The 25,346-nt window shown below is 43.4% G+C and overlaps 1 protein-coding gene across 6 annotated transcripts in view; it reads right to left on the bottom strand.

Moving 5' to 3' along the window:
- LOC141147019 (FAST kinase domain-containing protein 1, mitochondrial-like) overlaps positions 1–25,346 on the bottom strand; it is an 88,092-nt gene that overhangs the window by 43,304 nt on the left and 19,442 nt on the right. For 5 of the 6 annotated variants that reach the window (XM_073633957.1, XM_073633959.1, XM_073633955.1 and 2 more), the window contains 4 exons: positions 20,560–20,952; positions 12,858–12,971; positions 7,850–7,981; positions 2,082–2,556 (listed from right to left, as the gene is read on the bottom strand). In XM_073633957.1, coding sequence (XP_073490058.1) covers positions 2,082–2,556; positions 7,850–7,981; positions 12,858–12,971; positions 20,560–20,952 — 1,114 coding nt within the window. The remainder of the gene's footprint in view (positions 1–2,081; positions 2,557–7,849; positions 7,982–12,857; positions 12,972–20,559; positions 20,953–25,346) is intronic. The other variant, XM_073633960.1, reaches the window with a different exon arrangement.

Below are 25,346 nucleotides of genomic sequence, written 5' to 3'. Positions count from 1 at the left end.
TGACGCAGGGTGTGTTCTAATGAGATCAGCTCCTTCCTGTGTCATGACCTAAATTCTGACCAGGAAGTAAGGCAGAAGTAATGGAGTAGTGTGTTTAACCACTTCAGCCCCAGAAGGATTTACCCCCTTAGCACTTCAGCCCCGAAAGATTTTTCCCCTTAATGACCAGCATTTTTTGCGATACGGCACTGCGTCGCTTTAACTGACAATTGCGCTGTAGTGCAACGCTGTACTGAAACAACATTGACGTCCTTTTTTTTTCCCCACGAATAGAGCTTTCTTTTGGTGGTATTTGATTACCTCTGTGGCTTTTATTTTTTGCGCTATGAAAAAAAAGAAAAAAAAGAGACTGACAATTTTGAAAACAAAAAACAAAAAAACACACAAAACCACAATAAGCTTATATTGATTGGTTTCCGCAAAAGTTATAGCGTCTACAAAATAGGGGAAAGATTTTGGGGCTTTTTATTTTTCTTATCGTTTTTACTAGTAATGGCAGGGATCAGTGATATTTGGACTGTGACACCGGACTGTGACATGGCGGCGGACAAATCTGACTCTAAGTGACACTTTTTGGTGACCTGTGACACCAATATAGTGATCAGTGCTATAAAAATACACCGATCACTGTATAAATGGCACTGACAGGGAAGGGGTTAACACTAGGGGGCAAGCAAGGGGTTAAGTGTTCCCTAGGGAGGTATTTCTAACTGTCAGGGGGACGGACTGACTGGGAGTAGAGAGAGATCCTGTTCCTCATCACTAGGAACAACTGATCTCTCTCTCCTCCCATGTCAGAACAGGGATCCGCCTTGTTTACATTGGCAGGTCCCTGTTCTGCCTCTCTTCACTGCGATCGCGGGTGGCCGGTAGACATCGAGTCCGCCGGACCCACAGGTAAACTCCTGCGACAGGCCTGCAGGCATGCGCCCGCAGTACCACATGCACAGACCGACCTACATGTACGTTGGTTCGCGCAACCGAGCAGCCTTGCTGCAGTATATATGCGGAAGGCGGTCGGCAGCTATGAAGAGAGAGTGAGGTAAGCCTGTGTAGAATTAATGGAAAGAGGTTTTATTTTTTGCAAAATAAGTACATTAATGCTATATTGGTACATAGGGGAGCTGGAATTTAGGGGAAAAAAAAGAAAAAAGTTGAACTTGGCCTTTAATGCCATTATGTATTTGTTAACACATCATTAAGGCTTGGTTTCCACTATAGTAAGCCCAAAGTCGCACGAATTTGCCGCGACTTGAAGCAATGCCTGTGTATTCTTAAGAGTCTATGGACCTCAAGTCGCATCAAAGTGGGACCAAAGTAGTGCAGGGACTACTTTGAAGTCGCTGTGACTTGAAGTCACACAGATATGAACGGTACTCATTGGAAAACATGGGGTACGACTTGTCATGCGACTTTTCAGTCCCAAGTCGCATGAAAAGTCGTACTAGTGGAAACCGAGCCTAAATGTACTATTCATAGGCAAGTAGTGTAGCATACAGCTGGAGGGGTCTCTGTACACATGCCTTGACCGTGATGCTTTGCAACACCTGTCAAACTCACCCATTCAAATCAACAATGCCACAAGACAATCTCTTGCCTTGGGGTTGTAGGGTGTTTTTTAACATTAAAAAAACCCACAGGCATTCAGGAGGTGGCAGGATTGTCTCTGGTCTGGAAGCTGCTGTTCAGCCATGCTCTGAAAAACGATCTCTTGATTGCTTTTTAGAGTGTGCTGTAGTGTGAACTTAGCCCACCTCTGCAGCTCTGCAGTGAAAGACACTGTGCTAATGCAGCATATGACTGACTATCAACTAGAAAGGCTCAACATTTTCATTGGGTGATGCACAATGGGTGAGATTTTGCTTCAAAATAAAAGCAGATATTACAGGGCATTCTGAAACCTAAACAGATGAACATGCAGGCTCCTCTAAGTATTTACTTTGGGTCTATCAGTCAGTCAATTTCTAGATTATGTTCTTCTTGTGATGATCAGAAAAAGAAAACATATCATTGTGTTCTGTAAATATCCATGTGACACCAAATCCAATAGGAAAAGATCAGAAAAAGTGACTAACTCTTACCTCTGCGACATTTCCCACAGTCTCCGCTGCAATTTTATCTAGGACTGGAGTGCACCTTGTTAGGCTGAAATTAATCATTCTAGACAAAGGTGAGACATTCCTATAGGTAATCTGAGGCAGCAAACGCTGGCAGGTATCCAAGGTGGCTTCCACAAGGACATCCTTAAACCACTGTCCCATCATCACAGTCGTCATCTCCTCTAAGAGAACATCAAGGTTCTCCATATTCCTGATCTTTTCCAGTGCATATGTGTTCATTTTTTTGTACAACTTCTTATAACTTCTTTTTTCTGGGTTTTTTAACAACCATAATATGACATCATCAGCCATTTGATTTATCTGGTACAGATTACACTGCAGAACAATAGCATCCAGCTTAGAAATGATGTCCCCATCCACACTTCTGGGGGACATCAGGGAGAGGGCATGGGTCATCGTTATTATATTTTTTGTGATAAAGCACGTCTTTAACTTGCTGTGCAAAGACAAAATATAAGCATTTTAGAAAGATCATTTGATGAAATTAAAGTTAAAGCCCAAACCCACATTTTTACACCTTTTCATTAGTTACCCCACCCCCACTTCCAGCCCCCCCCAAAAAACACACATCTTAAAAGGGCACATATTTTCAGACTAAATGACATTATGTCATTTACATATTCTTGACCAGAATTAAAAAAGCTTTAATACAAGTCTCTGACCTCTCTAGCTGATTGTATTGTGTAGTGATTCATTCTCAAAGAGCAAAACAAAGACTCTGAAGTTCATTCTAAAGGCTGTATTCACACTATAGCATTTTTTTGAGCACTTGCAAAATCACGTGTCACTCTTGTGATGCATTCAATATAACTATGCATATACAATATCTGACTGGTGCCACTGAAGTAGACACCGCTACTCCACACAGTTATGCCGCTTACACACGGTCAGATTTTCCAACGGGAAATGTTCGATGGGAGCCTGTTGTCGGAAATTCCGACCGTGTGTAGGCTCCATAGGACATTTTCCATCACAATTTCCAACAAACAAAATTTGAGATCTGGATCTCAAATTTTCCAGACAACAAAATCCGTTGTCGTAAATTCCGATCGCGTGTACACAATTCCGATGCACAAAGTTCCAAGTATGCTCGGAATCAAGCAGAAGAGCCGCACTGGCTATTGAACTTTGTGTGACCGTGTGTATGCAAGACAAGTTTGAGCCAACATCCGTTGGAAAAAAAACATGGATTTTGTTGTCGGAATGTGCGATCGTGTGTACGCAGCATTACTCTGCTTTAAAAAGTAATTGTGTGCTTTCAGTACAGATACTTTAAAGTGACTGTAAACCTTTGATTTTTTTTTTTTTTTTACATAGAAAAAACAAACATGTCTATAATTACCTGCTCTGTGTAATGGCTTTGCACAGAGCAGCTCCGATCCTCCTCTTCTGGGGTCCCCCACCAGCGCTCCTGGCTCCTCCTTTTCATGAGATGCCCCCACGGAAAGTCGCTTTCCATGGGGGCACCTGTGCGGGCTCCCTCCCAAGTCCTGCTGCTGCGTCCATTGACACAGACCTCCACTCCCATGTCACAGCTTTTGATTGACAGCAGTGGGAGCCAATGGCTCCTGCTGCTATCAATCTGTCCAATGAGGAGAGTGACGGCGGCTGGAGCCGCTGGGCTCGTGCATATCGCTGGATGGGATCGGGCTCAGGTAAGAAAAAAGGGGGGGGGGGCTGTCTAGGGGAATTCTGCAGCACAGAAGGTTTTTCACCTTAAAGGGTAACTTCACTTTCATTGGGAAAAAAATAGCATATAAAGAAAAAATATTTTAGCATATACAATTGCAACACACATTGTATTGTAATTGAATATTATTAAAAATGACCTTTTCCTTTTCAATCTGCAGCTCTGTAATTTTCTGTAAAATGCAATGCAATATGGCTACCTAGAGGTGTTCTGTACACAGAATGTGTAGAGAACGCCCCTCAGAAACATAATTTCCTGCTTGTGTGATTGGCTCACTGATTTTCCCAGAAGTCTGCACTAAAATACAAGTCAGATTTTTGACATCCCCTGCAGTAAAAATGTCATTTTTGGCAAGGTACTCCCAATAGGAAATAACGTCTAAAAGGGATGCAGATCCTGCTATTTTCCTCATTAGCGCCCCGATTCTGCAGCAGCTGCTTGATAATTATGAAAGCACTCCCATTAGACTCACTCTGCATATGGGCAATGAGGAACAAACAGTGATTTCTTCAGAATTACAAAAAGTAAAAATCTGCAACAAAGTTTGTTAAAATCTTTGTATTGTACATAGATCACTCAGAGAGGAGTGTTTTTTTCCTCAACAAAAGCGGAGAATGCATTAAGGTGAAAAACCTTAAGGCTTTACAATCACTTTAACTATTGGTGGCCCAGCAGGATACACAAGAAAACATAATAGGACTCTGTACTTTATTTAAAACAATTGTTCCCTTCCCCCTCCCACACCTGTCCCCATCATTGTGGCCAGCTTTATTTTTCCTGGTTTAGGTTCAGTTAAAATATGTTGCAGAAGAAGTAATCAAACTTCATATTTCTATGTTACATTTATTTAGAAGAACATTCTGTTATATGACAGTTTTATATCGTCCCATGCCGAGTGACTGTCCTGCTGCATTCTGATAACAGGAGGTCGTCCACTCGGCACAGGCGCCATTCAGAGAATGATTTCCTTTTTTTGAATGAATGCAAGGCGTTCTCTGATTGGACCAGGTGGAGAGGCAGGGCTGTAATATCATGCTTTCCACCTCTTCCAATTAGGGGACACTTTGCATTCATTCAGAAAATGCACAGTATTCTCAGAATGGCGCCCGTGCGGAGTGAGACCTCCTGTGTTCAGAATGCAGCAGGGCAGTTGCTTACCTTGGGACCCAAAAGCAAGTGGACATCACTGGAGTAGCGGTGTTTACTTCAGTGGTTGCCAGCTTCCCAGGGTCATTGACCAGGTATGGTATATGCATAGTTACATTGGTCCAAGCTGAACTAATGTAATTATGCATAAAAGATTCATACCCAGAATTCATGTTTAGGCATGATTAGTATCTAAAACTGTCATATAAAAGAATGCTGTTAAAAAGGAATGTAACATGAAGAGCTTTGGATTTTTATTACTTCTTCTTTAACCAGTTCAGCTCCGGAAGGTTTTTCCCCCTTCATGACCAGGACATTTTTTGCAATACGGCACTTCGTTACTTTAACGGACTTATGAGCAGTCGTTTTTTCCCACAAATAGAGCTTTCTTTTAGTGGTATTTAAACACCTCTACTTTTTTTTTGTGCTAGGAACAAAATAAGGCCAACAATTTTTATTTAAAAAAAAAACAAAAAAAAACATAATATTTCTTACTTTCTGATGTAAAACACATCCAATAAAAAAAAAAAAAAAAGGAAAAAAAAAAATAAATAAAATCAAAATTTCTTCATCAGTTTAGGTCAATATGTATTCTGCTACGTTTTTGGTAAAAAAAAATTCCATTAAGCGTATATTGATTGGTTTACGCAAAAGTTATAGCGTCTACAAATTATAGGATAGTTTTACGAAATTTTTTTATTTTTTTTTTACTAGTAATGGAGCCGATTAGCGATTTCTAGCGGGACTACGACATTGCAGTGGACAAAGTCGGACACTAAGTGACACTTTTTTGGGGACCAGTGACACCAAAACAGTGATCAGTGCTACAAAATATGCACTGTCACTGTATTAATGACACTGGCAAGGAAGGGGTTAACATCAGGGGGATCAAAGGGTTAAATTTGTCCCTAGAGAGTGCTTCCTAAGGGCCCTTTCACACTGAGGCGGGGGGCGGCGTCGGCGGTAAAGCGCCGCTATTGTAAGCGGCGCTTTACCGTCGGTATTCGAGAAAGGGTTAAAAACCACCGTAAAGCGCCTCTGCAGAGGCGCTTTGCCGGCGGTATAGCCGCGCCGTCCCAATGATTTCAATGGGCAGGAGCGGTAAAGGAGCGGTATACACTCCGCTCCGAAGATGCTACTAGCAGGACTTTTTTTACTGTCCTGCCAGCGCACCGCTCCAGTGTGAAAGCCCTCGGGGCTTTCACACTGGAATCAAAGCAGCGGCACTTTCGGGTCGGTTTGCAGGCGCTATTATTAGCGCAATAGTGCCTGCAAACCGCCCCAGTGTGAAAGGACCCTGTGTGGGGGATAGCTGCACTGTGGAAAGACAGAGATATGTGCACCTGCTTAGCAGAAACACAAGATATCTATCTTCCCTACTAGCAGAACAGCATTCTGCATTGTTTACATACGCAGACGGCTGTTCAGCCTCTCTCGGGAATTGATTGCCAGGTGACGGCAGACATCGAGTTTGCCTGACCCGCTGATTGGCTCCTGCTGTGTCCAATCACAGCGGGGCCGGGTTGCTGGAGGCACGCATGCACGCCCCAGACCCGGAAGAGCGAAATCACGCAGACAGGCCGCAACTAGTTAACATATTTCAACTGAACCTAAGCCAGTAAAAATAAAGCTGGCCACAATGATGGGAACAGGAGTGGGAGGGAGTAAGGCAACAATCGTTTTAAATAAGAGTCCTATTATGTTATTTTGTGTAGCCTGCTGGGTCACCAACAATTAAAGTATCTGCACTGAAATCACAGTTACCCTTTAAAGTAAACATTCTAAATTAACATTAACTAACTATCCTTATACTGCTAGAATTAGTAATTAGATAGTAAATTATATTATATTTACTTATTTAAAAAACTTTTTTTTACATTTCTTCAGTTGCTTCCTGGTTTCTGGTCAGGGCCTCTATGAGTAAACTTAATCATGGTGAAACGCATCAGAGGGGCATGGCCTGGCAAGGGGGGGTAATATGTTGGTAGCCAACTGCTTTGAATAAACTTCATGGTGAGACTTTATGGAACTGCAGCTTTGTTCTTCGTTTTAATTATATGTGCTGAGTAGAATGAGCTGCTAAAAGCCAACACCCAGTGCAGAGCAGGAATATGCTCTGGACCAGGAGTGGTCCTTCCTCTAGGACTGCAGTAGGTCAATGCCTGAGCTAAGGGCAGATGAATTCCAGGGAGTAACTAGTAAATTAATCATCTGCCCTTACTCAATATAAAAAGCAAATTGTGAACAATCGGCGCAAGCAAGTAACCTAACCTAAAAAGCCGCTATAACACTCAAGGTCAAAATACAAATCCTCAATAAAAACTTTTTAAATCATAAATAGTGCAGCGCTAATCAAAAACTAAACAAAAATACATAAAGATTATTATAAATGGATCGCTATAAAAACTTCAGAGAGATAGTCCATGCATGTAAACAGGGAGTAAGGCAGAAAAAGTCCTCAGCTGTGAACACTTGGATGTTTATGAGCTGGATCCCTGGAAAAGCACCTACACGTCTATTTAACCCCTTGTGATGGGAAGGCTTTTGTTGAACTGGTAGCTCAGTAGGTCCACTGTGCAAGGTGTGCGGCTTGTACTGCTGTCGGTGGCGGTATTTTCACGAATCTGCACAAGATTGAAAAGCATTTTTACAAGCACAAGTGTTCACAGCTGAGGACTTTTTCTGCCTTACGCAATATAGCAATGGCTAGAAATGCTAGAGTGTTTTTTCAAAGTGATCTCAAAAGTATGGAGACATGCATGGATGGGCGAGTTTACTTTGGATATTAATATTGTTTGCAGCTCTCCAAAAGTTAGACTTCTCTTTAACTAGTTTGCAATTTATACTTCAACTGAGACAAAAAAAAAAAAAAAAAAGACAACGCCATACATACCATATTAAGTGCTGTTGTAAATCTGCAAACAAGTCATCATTGTGGCATGACAAAGATACCACTGCCTTTGCTATTGTGCATAGATGTGTTGACCTGTAGAGATCCAAATTTTTCATTACCGAGGAAAAAATCCTAAAGAACAGATTAGGAGAAAAACTCAAAACACAGCAAAATGTTTCATAATCTCCAAACTATTAACCGGTTCTTGACCGGCTCACTTGTATTTATGGGGGCAGAATGGCTCCCCTGCGTGAAACCCCATATGGGTACGGGGTTCCTTTAAGACCTGCCAGAGGGCATGCACCCGCTGCATGGCAGGGGACCCGATGCGTGTGGCCGGTGGGAGCAATCGCGTGCACGAGCGCCAGCATAGGGATTTGTGTGTGTAAACACAAATCCCTGTGCTGTCAGGAGAGGAGACATGTCATTTGTTCCTAGTAAGTAGGAACAGCGATATGTCTCCTCTCCTACTCGGTCCTATCCCCATACAATTAGAACACACTGAGGGAACACACATTTAACCCCTTGATTGCCCCCTAGTGTTAACCCCTTCCCTACCAGTGTCATTTATACAGTAATCAGTGCATTTATGTAGCACTGATTGCTGTATAAATGTCAATGGCCCCAAAAACGTGTCAAAAGTGTCCGATCTGCCCATTGCAATGTTGCAATACCGCTAAAAATTGCAGGTCACCGCCATTACTAGTAAAAAAAATAAAAATGCCATAAATCTTTACCATAGTTTGTAGAAGCTATAACTTTTGCGCAAACCTATCAATATAGGCTTATTGCGATTTTTTTACCAAAAATATGTAGAAGTATATATATTGGCCTAAACTGAAGAAGAAATTAGTTTTTTTTAAAAACATTTTTGGGATATTTATTATAGCAAAAAGTAAAAACATTTTTTTGTGTATAGCGCAAAAAATAAAAACCGCAGAGGTGATCAAATAGCACCAAAAGAAAGCTCTATTTGTGGGAAAAAAAGGATGCAAATTTTGTTTGGGTACAGCATTGAATGACCGTGCAATTACCAGTTAAAGCGACGCAGTGCCGAGTGCTCTGGGGTCGGGAAGGGGGTAAAACCTTCCGGGGCTGAAGTGGTTAAAGTAGTATTATAAGCAAAAAACATATATCAGTTTAACACCAGCAAATTGCACTTCTGTGGACGGTATTTTTTTTTTTAAATATTATGCTGCATTGATATATACGTTGGGGTTAAAAAAAAAGAAAATGTTAGACAAAAGCAACAAGAATTCACATAGTCTTGAAAAATTATGGATTTATTTTGCGTAAAAGAGAGAATTTTTTTCCCCCATAATCATACTTACCTAGGTGGATGCTGCATCTGTCCCCTGGCGCCTCTTCACTGAGAACCGAGCGATCAAACACCGCCGATGGTTCAGTTCTCTCGGCTCCCCGAGGGGAGAGCTGCTGACTGTCAAAAAGAAGGTCTCCTGCTCTGCTCCTCCACGCTCACTGGAGCTCTGAGCTCTGGGCGGGGAGTGGCTGTCTCAGCGGCTCGCTGAGAGGCTGAGATGGCCATCAGTCCAGGCCACCGGGCGGATCCAGACTTCCAGAGTCAGGATGACATGGTACCTGGACTAATCTGTGTGACGTCAGCAGAGAGCGGACTTCAGACAGCTTGCTGCTGAAAATGGAACACAGGAGTGCAAAACGAATTGCACTCCTGTGACCCATAAGAAAAGCCCAGCCAAACAAGCTCAGGCTGGACTTCTCCTTTAATACAGTGATTTCCTATGATTGTTAGCTTTATCTAGTGGCCTTAAAGTGGTTGTAAACCTCAGCCATGGAATTTGAGCAAAGCACATATCTGCATTGTTTACTTATCTCTCTGCAAAGCTCTAAGGCTGGGTTCACACTATAGCGATGTCAGACATCACATGTGATTCGCACCGCATTGTTGTGAAGATCACATGCGATGTCTGTGCAATGCAAATTCAGCCAGATGGTATTGCTGAATTTGCATCGCATTTGGACCAAAATGGCGCAGGACCCTTTTTTTGGTCTGCACTGGAACTGGGTCGCAAGGGTGTTCACACCCATGTGATCCGATTCCTGCACCATTTCACAGTTTGCCCCGAGATCTGTGAACCGATCTGAGGGTGTCATTAACTTTGTATTGACACCCACAGCGGTTTGCATAGGGCAGTGTGAACTGCCTGCAAGAGACATGCAATGCGGGAACCCACACAGGAATCACGCCGATTCCAGCATTGCATATGTGTGAACCCAGCCTAGTGTCATTTCTCTCTGGTGCTCCTTTCCTCTGTTAACAGCACAAGTCACTTCTGACAAGTTCTCTGACACATGAGATCAATTTGTGTCAGGAGGGAGAGCTTAGAACTGAGCTGGTCTATTCAGAACAATGTTCTTCTGCTGTGTGGGGGGGGTGTGTGCCTTTTCTCCAATTATCATCACTGTAACTGCAGCCTGTCCGCCCCCTCCTCTATGCTGCTGAAAGACGAAAATGAAGAAAGATTTTTAACATGAACTGCACTTTTGAAGGGGTGTAAGGAAGAGAATATTGCAGATAAACAAGTAAAACCTATGTAGGGCGATTTTTGTTATCTCTGTGTATCATCTGAGACTGTTCACTTCACTGGGTATATGTGAGGGTTTACATCCACTTTATTGCAGTATTTTTTCTGATTGAGATATTTCAGAAAAAAATATACCACCACATTATGACCACTAGATAGAACAGGTAATAATTGGAAGTCACTTTATTAAGCAAAATTTGGTCAGAATGACAAGCGTCTGTTTAATAAAGTCAATACAGGTTGAGGGTATGATGTTGCTAAAATTTATGGATGTGTTACTATAACAGACATTGTTGACAAGCAGTCTATTGTTATAATGTTTCGTATGTTTGTTTGGAGTGCTCCAATTGTTAAAAGTTGTGAAATGACAATGAAAACTCATCTGGTGAAAAAAAAAAATATGGGCAGAATTTTTCAAGGTTAGGCAAATCCTTTTCACATTAGTCCAATCATTTTTCTTTTTTTGCAGACAGGTTTAGGTTTTACAATTTTTCTGTGCATAATGTCCTATGCTTTGCAACCTTCCTACTATCATCCAATGTCTGTAGACAATGCTGCAGATGCAATTATACTCGGAGGATATTACTTGACCCAAGAACACGCAGTCCTGCATTTTCACTGACTCAGATTTAAAGTGGAACTTCAGTCATTTTTTTCAACTTTCCATCCATTAAATCTTCTGCCCTTGTTGTTTTAACCTTGGATAGTAAAACCTTTTTTTCTGCCAGTAAATACCTTATACAGCCCACTGTTTCTTGTCTGGTGAAAAGCCTAGGCTTATGACATCATGCACAGCTCTCTCACTCTCATGAGAGTTTGCCAGGAAGATGGGGGGATGAGTCATAAGAGGGCCATTGAGAGCTGCAGGGCTGCAGAGCTGGAGATGTGCCTCTGTGTAAATCCAGGAAGTGAACAGGCAGCAGCTTCAGCTGCCCACAGTTAAAATGGTTGCAGCCAGATTCAGTGAAGGGAGATTTCTGCAACATATTTGGCAAGTACAGAATCACAGCATATATAAAATAATATGCAAGGTGGTTGGAGGGAAGCTTTAGAATGGTAAAGATGTTTTTATTACAAATTATGTGAGCAGACTGCAGTTCCTTTTTAAGGTAAGCAAGGAATAATGACACTGGCATCTATAGGAACATAGCTAGCAGGGCGGCAGAGTGTAGAAGAGGTGTACATGGGTGAAAATGAAAGATATACAGTGGGCAGGCTGTGTACCACAAAACAGTTCAACCACCTCAATATCGCTATATATTACATACACATTACAATTAAATATAATATATAATATCTCCTCGTATTGAGGTGGTTATACAGGGATTATGGTTGAACATTCAACCATGATCCTGTTACAGGAGGCATTTCCCTATCTTGTAAAAGTGATTTGAGCGGCTATACAGTCATTTAATCATTATTACAGGCGACCTCCTCCCACCTCCGCTTTCCGCAGACCAGGGGCCGGTGGCCTCAGCTGCACTGCAAAGAGTGAGACGAACCGACATTATTCTACCCCCTCTGTGAGTTCAGAAACCGGAAGCGGGAAGGGTTTCGTCCCTTCCAGTTTTGGTTTGCTTGTTTGCAAGCCATTACTGGCTTCTAAAGCATCTAATGAAACCAAACTAGGTTTCATCAAATGCTTTGGGAGCCAGGGGAGAGATATAAAAGACCCCAAATCTCTCCTTAAAGAAGTCACGGCCCATGCTATCAGAAGGGATGTTGTTCATCCCTTGGAATAAAGTTGGTCAAAAAATTTTAAATTAAAAAAAAAAAAAAAAAGGTACGGTGTAAGAAAAAAAAAAAAATAATAATAATAACATTGAATAAATAATAATAATAATAATAATAATAATTTTGAAAGCGTTGCCCAAGGAGATTTTTTAGATAGTTTGTCGTCATTCCACAGACTTACACAATTTTAAAGTGTAACATGTTTGGTATTTTTTACTTGGTGTAACCGCATCTTTTATTTTTACCAAAAAATTGGGTACTGTATGTTTGTGAGCACTAATTCATTAAAGTGTACAAATATAATGCGACATGAAAAATTGCAACAACAACCATTTCATTCTGCAGGGACTCTGCCTAAAAAATAGGTAATGTTTGGGGGTGCCAAGTAATTTTCTAGCAAAAAATGCTGATTTTTACATGTATGTGAGAAATGTCAGAATTGGCCTGGGGGTCAAGTGGTTAAAAGTATAATTTGTAGTTTTAACTGATGTATCGCTTTAAATCAACCTCACCTCACACACACCAAGGAAAACACATATGTGCAAAAGGAATTCAGTCACAGTTCATAAACACATAAAAATAGCTAAATTGCACAGCTCTATAACAAGCTTCCATTATACACCTTTGTATAGTCTTTTGGAGACTAGAGTTGTCTAAATGACCAACGAAAAAAAAATGGCATCAGAGGATCTAGATGAAAATAAACTTACGTGTGAATCAGGACGGGATGTTTACAGTTGGCTACAGCCATACTTTTAAGAATTTGCAATAATCGCCTGTGATGAATTTTAGCATCTGCCAAACCCAAAAGACTGTTTTCAAGTCTGGTGGGGGAAAAAAAATAACATAAAAACATCATAAAAACTACAAGCTGAAATAAATATAGTTATTCAGGAATTATTGCTCAAAGCAAATCTGCTTATTTGCCCTTTAAACTTGATCTGTCATCTACAAACAACAGTACACCACAGGATAAGTGAACCCACGGTTTAGAGTCCAACATCCGCAAGGAGCTTTATCAAATAATCTTAACAAACCACATGGCTCTGGTGTTCATCATGTGGGTTACTAGCCCCACACTTCACTACCTTTAAAATCCTTACAAAGATAGGAATGGGAATGGAGGTGCGTATGTCTAGAGCCTAGACGGCATTACCCAGCAGGGACGTTCTGAAATGTCTATGCAGCACCAGCAGCCCACAACCAAAAGATCACAAGAGCCACGTGGTTTAGGTAGTATATCCAAAAAGGCAAAAGGATAGTCCTTTAAAAAGTCATTAGCAAAAATAAGTTCATTACAGGACAGGCAAGGGTGGAGATATTACAAATAATGTTCAAGAACAGTTTTAACAGATCGAATCTGCAGAAAAGGAGTGCAGAGGGTGAAGTAAGGTGCTCAGGGAGGAAGGGATGTCAGCAGGGATGAGGTGGTTGTGAGAGAGAAGGGAGAATGAATGCCCAGCAAAGGGGAGGGGTAGTGAAGTGAAGTGGCTGGGAAGGGATGAATTTTATTGGAGGGATTGGGTGACAAATCGAGGAGGAAAGTATGTCAATGGGGGAAGATGAATCGACTTGGAAAGGATGGTCAAAAAAAAAATAGGATTTTTTAAAACAGCTTACCTGTAAAATCCTTTTCTTTCGAAAGACATCACGGGACACAGAGCCACAGTAATTACTGATGGGTCATATAGGGTATCACTGGTGATTGGACACTGGCACACCCTATCAGAAAGTTCAACCCCCTATATAATCCCTCCCCTTTCAGGGATACCTCAGTTTTGTAGCCAATCAATATAGTGTATTAGAAGAGGGGCAGGACCTCTGTGTCCCGTGATGTCCTTCGAAAGAAAAGGATTTTACAGGTAAGCTGTTTTAAAAAATCCTATTTTCTTTCTCGAACATCACGGGACACAGAGCCACAGTAATTACTGATGGGATGTCCCAGAGCAATGCTACCTGGGGGGGGACCACTACCAAGTAGGGTGCAATCAGACCTGAGGACCCTGTACCGCTGCCCGCAGCACACTACGCCCAAAGGCGATATTCTCATGCCTTCTCACATCCACCTGATAGAATCTGGTGAATGTATGGACTGAAGACCAGGTTGCGGCCTTGCAGATCTGAGCCATCAAAGCCCGGTGATGCACTGCCCAAGAAGCACCAATAGCCCTTGTGGAATGTGCCTTGATCTGAAACGGAGGAATCTTCTGTTTCAAACCGTAAGCTTGAATAATCAACTGTCGAATCCATTTAGAAATGGTAGCTTTTGACGCTGCCTTTCCTCTATTGGGACCCTCTGGCAGCACGAACAAAACATCTATTTTGCGAATCTGAGCAGTTGCCTCGAGATAGGCCTTGACTGCTCTTACTACATCCAACGAATGTAGTGATCTCTCTTCCGGAGAACAGGGATCTGGAAAAAAGGAAGGCAGAACAATGTCTTGGTTTAAATGAAAATCAGAAACCACCTTCGGCAAAAAACTAGGATGAGGGCGCAGTACCACTCTATCCTTGTGTATAATCAAATAAGGCTCCATACAGGAAAGGGCTGCTAATTCTGAAACTCTTCTAGCAGAAGAGATGGCCACCAGAAAAATTAACTTCCTTGTCAACAAGACCAAAGGAATCTGACTTATTGGTTCAAAAGGCTGTTTCTGTAACACAGCCAGGACCAAGTTCAAGTCCCAGGGGTTTCAGGGGCGCTTTAACCGGAGGATTAAGACGCATCACCCCCTGTATAAAGTTTCGGACCAAAGAATGCAAAGCAAGTGGCCGTTGAAAGCGGGGGCCACCAGAAGTACTGACTTCCTTTCCTGCCTGATCCTGCGAAGGAGTCGTGGCAGTAGCAGAATAGGCGGGAATGCGTAAATCAGTGAGAACTGATGCCACGGAATCACCAACGCATCCGTCCCGCATGCAAGAGGATCCCTCGTCCTTGCCACAAATCTGTCTAACTTTTTGTTGAATCGGGATGCAAAGAGATCAAAGAGCAAAGATACATCTGGGACCCCCCATCTTTGGCATATGGCCCAAAAGACGTCGGGGTGTAGAGACCATTCCCCTGGGAGTAACTGCTGGCGACTTAGATAGTCCGCCTGCCAGTTCTCTATCCCTGGAATAAAAACTGCCGATATGCATGGCACATGCATCTCTGCCCAGACTAAGATCTGGTTCACCTCCATTTGAGCAGCTCGGCTCCGGGTGCCTCCCTGATGATTGACATAAGCCATTGCTGTGGCATTGTCGGACTGGATCCTGACCGGTCAGCCCTGTATCCTGAGAGTCCAGGCTTTTAGGGCTAGATATACCGCCCGGATCTCCAGAATGTTGATGGGTAAGGTCCTCTCTGTCTTGGACCACATCCCCTGAACCGCAGACTGTTCCAGAACTGCTCCCCAACCTGACAGACTGGCATCTGTTGTTACCACCGGTAGACAGGATTTCCCCTTCTGCAGGTTTTCGGGTATGAGCCACCAATTGAGGCTCTGACGCACCGCATGCGACAGGTGCATCGGAAAGTCTAATGTCTGAACCTTCTTGTTCCAGGTCGACAGAATACTGTGTTGCAGCATTCTTGAATGAAACTGTGCATAGGGAACTGCTTTCGAATGAAGACACCATCTTCCCTAGTAGTCTCATACAAAGGCGGACAGAAGGACCCTTCTTGGACTTGACTGCCAGAATCAGCTCTCTTAAAGCAGCGATCTTTGCCTGGGGTAGAAATATTTTCTCCTGGCTTCTATCTATGATCAGACCTAAATACTAAAGTCTTCTTACTGGTTTTAGGAAAGATTTTTCTAAGTTGAGGATCCAACCCAGGTATTCCAGATACCTGACTGTGGTCCTCAAGTTTCCGTTCAAAGAGGCTACCGAACGGTCTATCAGTAGCAGGTCGTCTAGGTATGCTATGACAGCTATACCCTGAGCCCTTAATCTGGCCAGAGGAGGAGCCAAGATCTTTGTGAACACTCGAGGTGCAGTGGCTATCCCAAAGGGCAGAGCCACAAACTGGAAATGGCGCCCTCCTATCTCGAAGCGCAGAAACTTCTGATGAGCAGGAAAAATGGGCATATGCAGATATGCATCTCTGATGTCTATTGATGCCAGAAATTCTCCTCCCTGCAGGGTGGAGACTACTGTCCGAATTGATTCCATGAGGAAGGATTGAATCCTTAAGAATCGATTCAGATCCGTTAAATCCAGAATGGGTCTGACATCCCCATTTGGTTTTTGGACCGTAAAAAGGTTGGAATAGAAGCCCAATCCCTGGTCCTTTGCGGGAACCATCATAATGACCTCCTGCGACAAAAGTCGCTCTAACGCTAGAAGGAGCAACTGCTTCTTTTCTGGGTCTCTGGGAACACCTGATCTGAGGAACTGAGGAGAGGGAAATTCCTGAAACTCCAGCTTGTACCCAAAGGTTACCGTGGAGATTACCCATCTGTCCTGGAAATCCTCCTTCCAGAGCCCCGAGAACTGCCGCAGTATTCCCCCCACTCAAGCGAGCGGGGGCGCCCCCTCATGCAGAGGTCTTAGTGTTTTGCCTAGTAGGCTTCTTCCCCCAGGACTTCTTCTGTCCCTGGGGTTGACTCTTGTCCCAGACGGAGGAGGCCGTCGAGACTGCCTGGAGGCTGAAGCCCCAGGCGCTGGGGAGAGTCCGTCTGAAAGAGGGACGCTTACTCTTCTTTTTAACAGGTAAGAGAGTGCTTTTCCCACAAGAGATTCTCTTGATATAGCTATCCAAGTCCTCTCCAAACAACCTTTCACCACGAAATGGAAACCCCACCAGGAGCTTCTTACATGGTGCTTCGGCTGACCAATTTTTCAACCATAGGATTCTACGTATATGCACCAACCCCAGAGAAAGACGAGAGGTTTGCACGATAGAATCTCTGATGGCGTCAACAACGTAACATAAGGCCGCAGGAAGGTTAGCAAACCCCTGGGCCTGCTGTTCAGGTAATACTTTGACGACCTGTTTAACATGGTCTCTTAAGTATTGACAGACTCCAATTGCTGCTACTGCAGGTTGAGCCACTGAACCTGCTAAGGAGAAAACATCCTTCAATAGGGATTCCATCTTTTTATCTACAGGATCCCTGAGCATCTGAGCATTGTCTACAGGACAAGTCAGACTATTATTTACGGAGGAAATGGCGGCATCAATGGCCGGTATTCCCCACATTTTAATAAACTTTTCTTCCATCGGATAAAGTGTTGAAAACTTTCTCGGCGGAAAAAAACGTTTGTCTGGGTGATCTCACGCAGAATAAATGAGCTTTTCAAGTAAATTATGAACAGGAAAAGCCTGTGCTGCTTGAGAAGGTTTCAGTGACCCCAAAGCAGAAGAGGAATTTTTTAACAGTTTCAGGTACGGGCAATATAAATGTGGAGCGGACCAATCCAGTAATGATCTGCACTAAGACTTTCTCCTCTTGGGAAGTCGCAGAGGGTCCCTCTCCACCTGATTCCTCCGAAGAGGAATCATCCGTCCCATCCTGATCCTCTGAAAGGGATTCGTCTCCTTTATCCCTGAGCTCTTCTTCCTGAGGGTCTTGGGAAACAGAGGAAGGCCTAGTGCGTTTTCTTCCACCAAGTGAAGACGTAATCACGGCCATTAATCTTTTTCCTCTAAACCATTAATAGCTGAGGAAAAAACCTCCTGTGTAATGTATACAGGGGCTGACGTGCCAGAGGCAGGTATAGCCCCTGACCCCAATGGCTCTCCCTGGCTAGCCATCCCTGGCCCCTCAGGGGGGGAGGATGCTGCTGACAGGGGGTCCTCAGAACCTGAACGAGATCTCCTAGTGTCTCTGGTTTGGGGGTGTTTGAACCTCTTCTACCCATAGTGCAAAGCAACAAGGTGGAGATATCACAAAATGAACACTGACTGCTGAGCGATGTAGTCTGGCTAAAAGCCCTGCTACCCAATGCTCAGTCTGGTGTTACTTAGTAAATGCTGCCTAGGAGAATGACTGTGTCCCACCTTACATGCGACCGTCAGCCCTGTGTCCCTCCAAAGGCTGTGTGCACCTGTACAGAGTGCTTTAATAGCCAGAAGCTGGCCTGAGTGGGAGTCTAAGCACCTGTGCTGACGTCCCGCCCCCCCCCTCTACCACCCCCCTCCCCCCCCCGCTCGAATTTCGAAAAAACGAGCGCTTCCCGCGCTGGCCGACCCTCCGGAAACGCTATGGAGGAAGGCTGGGGGAGGGGGAGGAGGGAGAGAGGCTGGTAGTGAAGGGCCTGCCTGAAAACAGCAATGGCAGCAATGGCGGCAGGGGCGGCGGTGCCCAAGCGGTATAACCGCTGTCTAGACCCCTGTGGCCTCCCCCTAGCCTAGGGGGAACATTCAATCATGAGAAATCCCCCCATCCATCCTACCTTGAGCCGGAGACGCTGTGAAGCATGAACACTGAGACAGACCTCAGCATGTGAAGGTATGTGCTCTTGGCAGCCCCCCGGTGGTCACAATAGGCATAGCATGCATTTACCTTAAAGGAGAAAACCTACTAGAATTAAAAAATTCTGTGGAATCTCCTCTTACCTTATCCAGCCGCAGGGTTCAGTTTACACAGACCCAATCTTCACCTCTCACGGTGGGCTCCGTTTGAAAAAAACGTCAGAGACTGGGCCCCCCTACGAATAGGGGGATCCTGCAGTTCTGGACCTGTAAAGCACCCGGCTAGAAAACCAATTTTCTAATATGCAGGGTCCAGCTCTCTAAAAAGAGAAGCGTTACAGGTAAAACCTCGTTTCTTCAGACACGAGGCCCGGGTACCATCCAATTCGGCCATGAAAGAACACTTTGAATGGATCCGGTTCGCCTGGCTTGCCCCAGTATAGGATATAGGATATTCCCCTTTGGAGCTCAGCACAGGACATCTTTACACGTCCATCACCTAAGACACTGGCGTAAAAACTGAGGTATCTCTGCAAGGGGAGGGATTATATAGGGGGTTGAACTTTCTGATAGGGTGTGCCAGTGTCCAATCACCAGTAATACCCGATATAACCCATCAGTAATTACTGTGGCTCTGTGTCCCGTGATGTTCGAGAAAGAAATTAATGGCATCAGTGGGGAGGTTATATCATACCAGCAAAAAGTGGAGGTTGCTGACACAGCGTAGATGTCAGTGGATGGGGTAGGTGAAGTGGTCAGGGTAGGGATGGATGCCAGTAGAAGAAGGATGAGGCAGTGAGGTAGCAATGGATGTCAGTGAAGAAAACGTGAGATGTCCAGGGAAGGATGGATTTCAGGAAGAGTGGGCGATGAAGGGGTCGGGGAGGGATCAATATCCAGTGTTTGAGAATAACTTGCTGGGAGAAATAGATGTCAGTGGTGGAGTAAGGTGGTCAGAGAGGGATGGATGTGAGCAGAGGGGAGAAGGATGAAGGGGCTGGAGAGAGATTAATACCAGGTGGGGCTCACTGGGAGGATTAAATGTAAGTGAAGGAAAGGCAAGTATAGTACAGTGAGTGAAAGTTGTCACTCTAGAACAGGAAGTGTTTTACTGGCAGGATCAATAGGTGAAAAAATCAAGAATGAATGGGAAAAGGAAACTCATGGAGACACAACTATTTGGCCCCTTTTACACTGGGGGGGGGGTACGCCAGCATATCCGCCAGGTCAGCAGGGGATCTCTCTGCTGATCAGGCGGTTGACATGTCCATGTCTGCTCCGCTGATGCAGAGCAGACACTGACACAGCCTGCTGTCTTCTATGGGCTATTGGATGGAAGCAGACTGTCTGTCCATTTCCATCTGGCTGTTATCTGATCTGCTCCACCAGACGGACAGTGAACCGATCCCCAACCGTCTGTTTTTAGTGGATCGGATGTTGGCGGGTGTCAAAGGACACATGTTCGTTGACATTCGCTGCTCCATAGAAAGCAATGGATGGTGCGATCGGGTCTGCCTGAAAAACTGATCGATCCATCTGTGTGAAAGGGGTCTTAAGGACTTGTAAGCTACAATATATTACATTTTAGGTTCTTGGGTTTAGATCTTCAATTACACACTGCTCTGTGCATAGCTCTGATAGTAGGACAGTTATACCCGCAGGGGTAAAAAAAAAAAAAAAAATTTTGGAAATTCCCCCCCCCAAAAAAAAAAAAGATTCAGTCAGCTGCTTAGACACATAGAGGAGATTTAATAAAACTGGTGTAGCTGTGCATAGTAAAACCAATCAGTTTAGAGGTTTGATTGTCAAAGTCTAATTGAACAAGATGAAGTTAGAAACTCATTGGTTACTATGCACAACTGCACCAGATTCTGTGTGCACCAGTTTTAGTAACTCTCCCCCATAGAAGAGAAATAGGATTCTTTTTTTGAAGATATGAAAAAAATCATGAATTGGTGCAATTTTAAATTGAAAAGCATTTAACAGTTTTAACCTTGGCTTAAAACCCCCACCTTTCTTTTGTCTCTTGTGAAGTCAAAGGTAGCAATATACAAAATATTCTGGTGAAATCTTCAGTACTGACGCACAGCTCCAATAACTCCAGCAATCTTGACTTTAACATTACTAGACCTTCAGAGTGGTTAATGTCTAGAGACAGCTCAAGGAGAACACAAAATGTTTTAAAATCCGCTTGCTTCATCTGCTGTACAATAATTCTGACCCATTTCTCCTTCATGGATGGTTTAATAGAACCCATTTTTTCTGCAAAACGAACAATTCTTTCCATGGTATGTGCACTAACTGGTTCTTCCCCTCCTATTAGAGAATGTGCCTTTGTGATCAGTCGATGCTGTAGGCTTGTTGAACAGACAGGCTGTATGCGGATCATCAAAATGGAGAGGATTCTGAAAAAGGGGGCAAAAATAAAAGAAACTAAAGACGAACAGCACCTACAATGTTGTATTTTTTTTAACTTTTTGTAGGTAAGTAAATATCATAGCTATACTATCCTATAAATGCTTTTAAAGTAAAGTACCACCTTCCGTGCCTATAGAAAGTAATGTAGGTTTTTTAAGACTACAACCCGGTACTGTTATATAATACTGATGATTAAAGAGACCCTGTCACCAAAATAGACAAATTCATCATTTTTAACCCATTTTAAGAAGTTATCCATTTTGTTAGGCAGAGATTAACCCTTCCTGCATTGCCAGATCCTTTGACTTATGGGCCACCCACAGTCACACCCATGCCATCATCACAATGTTATTGCTGTGATGTCACACCACAAAATCCCACCAGTTCAAAAAGGAAAATAGGATACACTCTAGGTCAGACTTAACTATGTAGTGACTTTCTCCTCCAATCTTGTGAAATTTTTATATTTACAGCAGTAACACTCATGACAAATGAGCTAGGACGCTAAACCACAAAGAAAAATCACTTACAATCAATCACCCAAAAAGGTAATACAAATCTTTATTTAAACACAGTAAACAAAAATTACCCACAAAATAATCCCCTTAATACACATTACATTCAAAACATGTAAAACTTAATGCATCAAGAAGCACTGCCTATGGTATATACAGTGCATCAGGAAAGTATTCACAGCACTTCACTTTTTCCACATTTTGTTATGTTACAACCTTATTCCAAAATTTATTAAAATTCATTATTTTCCTCAAAATTCTACAAACAATATCCCATATAATGACGTAAAAGAAGTTTGTTTGAAATCTTTGCAAATTTTTTTTTTTTTTTTTTATAAATCACATGTACATAAATAAGTATTTAGAGCCTTTGCCATGACCCTCAAAATTGAGCTCCTGTTTCCACTGATCATTCTCAAGGTGTTTCTACAACTTGATTGGAGTCCATCTGTGGTAAATTCAGTTGGCTGGACATGATTTGTAAAGGCACATACCTATGTTTCTAATGTCCCACAGTTAACAGTGCATGTCAGAGAACAAACCAAGCCATGAAGTCCAAGGAATTGTCTGTAGACCTCCGAGACAGGATTGTATCGAGGCACGGATCTGGGGAACGGTATAAGAGAAAAAAAAAAGGTCTGCCGCATTGAAGGTTCTAATGAGCACAGTGGCCTTCATCATTCATAAATGGAAGAAGTTTGGAACCACCAGGACTCTTCCTAGAGCGGGCTGCCTGACCAAACTGAGCGATCAAGGGAGAAGGGCCTTAGTCAGGGAGGTGACCAAGAACCCGATGGTCACTCTGACAGAGCTCCAGCGTTTCTTTGTGGGGAGAGGAGAACCTTCCTGAAGAACAACCAGCTCTGCAGCATTCCACAAATCAGGCCTGTATAGTAGAGTGGCCAGACGAACGAACTCCTCAGTAAAAGGCACATGACAGCCCGCCTGGAGTTTGCCAAAAGGCACCTAAGGGATTCTCAAGACCATGAGAAACAAAATGGCCTGAATGGCAAGCGTCATATTTGGAGGAAACTAGGCACCGCTCATCACCTGGCAAATATCATCCCCTACAGTGAAGCATGGTGGTGGCAGCATCATACTGTGGGGATGTTTTTCAGTGGCAGGAACTGGGAGACTAGTCAGGATCGGGGGAAAGATTAATGCAGCAATGTACAGAGACATCCTTCATGATAACCTGCTCCAGAGCACTCTGAATCTCAGACTGGGGTGAAGGTTCATCTTCCAACAGGACAATGACCCTAAGCACACAGCCAAGATAACAAAAAAGAGTGGCTACGGGACAACTCTGTGAATGTCCTTGAGTGGCCCAGTCAGAGCCCAGACTTGAATCCGACTGAACATCCCTGGGGAGATTGGAAAATGGCTGTGCACCAATGCTCCCCATCCAACCTGATGGAGCTTGAGAGGTCCTGCAAAGAAGAATGGGAGAAACTGCCCAAAAATAGGTGTGCCAAAAGACTTGAGGCTGTAATTTGTGCCAAAGGTGCGTCAACAAAATATTGAGCAAAGGCTGTGACTGCTTATGTACATGGGATTGTTTTGTTTATTTTTTTATAAATTTGCAAAGGATTTCAAACAAACTTTTTTCACGTCGTCATTATAGGGTATTGTTTGTAGAATTTTGAGGAAAATAGTGAATTTAATTAATTTTGAAATAAGGCTGTAACATAAAAAAATGTGGAAAAAGTGAAGCGCTGTGAATACTTTCCGAATGCACTGTATCTGGCCATCCCATTTAGGAAAATGAGCTTCCCTATGTGGATGTGATCCTGTGCTGAAATGTAAAAAACAATTAATGTGGAATTCTGGGAAAACCCTAACTACTCTTAAAACTGTCCCCTCTCCCCTCCTTAATAACCTGCGTAAGATCTGTATACTTTGGGCCGTTCTGGTCCAGTCACATACTTGGCTCCCATGTGTCTGCCAGCGCCACTGCAGGGGAGAGGAGGAAGCATCAACAGATGGGCCATTGAAGCCTATAGGTAATGTCAACACTCCAGTCTTTACTAGTCATTGTTGAACAATCTCTCCTCTCCCCTGCAGTCTCTGCTGGCTGACACAGGGAAGATCATGTGACCAGACCGGAGTGGCCTGATAAATAGGTAATTATACACATCTTTTTTGAAAATATTAGTAAGCATAGGGGTTAGGTGGGGACAATTTTAGGATTAGTTAAGGTTATCCCAATATTCCACTTTATTGTATAGTAAAATGCATATATGCCAACATGTACATACAGTACATCATAACCATCCACAATGTTTATATTTGTTTTAGAGACTGCATAGAGATTACAAAGTAAAATATAGCAACTAGTGAAGTAAAATCAAAAGCTTATGCAAATATTCCCTGCAAAAAAGTTAATTTCTTCTATATCTGCACCCAAAAAATGGGTCAGGTTAATGCATTGGTGTGTGATTGACCATAATTGGCACCACAACACACCAATGTATGAAACGTGTTGATGTGCAATGTGTTCCTGGAAAGAACAACGCTAGTGAGGTGTGAATAGGCCCTGATACACAAACAGAAAAAAAAAAAGTTAAGTGCAGGGAATGAAAGAGTTAAAATTAAGTTAACTAAAATTTGAATCCAAGTAGACACAGAAATCAAAACACACTTACAAGATTAAAATATAAGACTGCTTATCTGTGCAACAGCATAATTTCCAATAACCGGTCAAGGAAAACCTCTAATGCCGCATACACACGAGCGGACTTTACATCAGACTTGGTCCGGCGGACTTTGACGGACTTTCCGAATGAACGGACTTGCCTACACACAATCAACCAAAGTCCGACGGATTCGTACGTGATGACGTACGACTGGACTAAAACAAGGAAGTTCATAGCCAGTAGCCAATAGCTGCCCTAGCGTTGGTTTTTGTCCGTCCGGCTAGCATACAGACGAGCAGACTTTTCGACCAGACTCGAGTCCGTCGGAAAGATTTGAAACATGTTTCATTTCTAGGTCCGTCGAACTTTTGGAAAAAAAAAGTCAGCTGGAGCCTACACACGATCGAATTATCCGACGGACTCCGGTCCGCCGGACCAAGTCTCCCATAAAGTCCGCTTGTGTGTACGCGGCATAACTGTGACCAGTAATGGGAGTTGGAGCTGTAAAGTGTCTGAGGACTGGGGTTAGCTCAATGAGACCTACCAACACAGTGTACAGAATGCAGCATACAGTTGAAAGCTTAGGCAGTAGTCTAGGCAAGTGATTCTTAACTACCAGACCATGGCGCACTGCCGAGTTACAGCCTCCCTTCTCCCTGGCCTCCAGCCAGTTGCAGATCTCCTAAATTCCCACAGAGCCTCCCAGCTTCCATAGTGTCCCCTCAATCTGCCTTCGGCCTCTACAGGGCTGCCCAGCCACGCGCAGAGCTTCCAACAGTATCACAGCACCCCCCCGCCCCTCCAGAAACCTAATCTCTTACAAGGCCGCCAAATCTGCTGCAAGCACTCCACAACCCCTATTCCCTCTACAGCGATACCCAGTACTATCCAGACCCTTCCATCTTTTTAATGCACGTTTTGCATTTCCATATTATTGTATTATTGTGCGCGTATAATCTTTATTTTTTGCTGTCGGGACATGGTGAGTTTTGGGATAAATTTACTGCTTTGGGAACCACTGGTCTAGGCCATACATTACATGCAGAAATTCTCTTTCTCCTTCATATTCGGGGTGTAATAGGTTATGGAATGCACTGGTCCCCGCACCTCCTTCTGTGACAGCTAGCGGGGGATATTCTCCACTCGCTAGCTGTCACAAGTTAAAAACAAAAAAAAACAAAACCACAGCCGTGCAGGGCTCCGCCCACCTGGCTGCGTCACTCATTCACG

This window comes from Aquarana catesbeiana, linkage group LG06 (genome assembly GCF_042186555.1).
Source record: "Aquarana catesbeiana isolate 2022-GZ linkage group LG06, ASM4218655v1, whole genome shotgun sequence".
Taxonomy (NCBI): domain Eukaryota; kingdom Metazoa; phylum Chordata; class Amphibia; order Anura; family Ranidae; genus Aquarana; species Aquarana catesbeiana.
The sequence above is the reverse complement of the archived record's forward strand: the minus strand, read 5'-3'. Positions and strand labels throughout refer to the sequence as shown.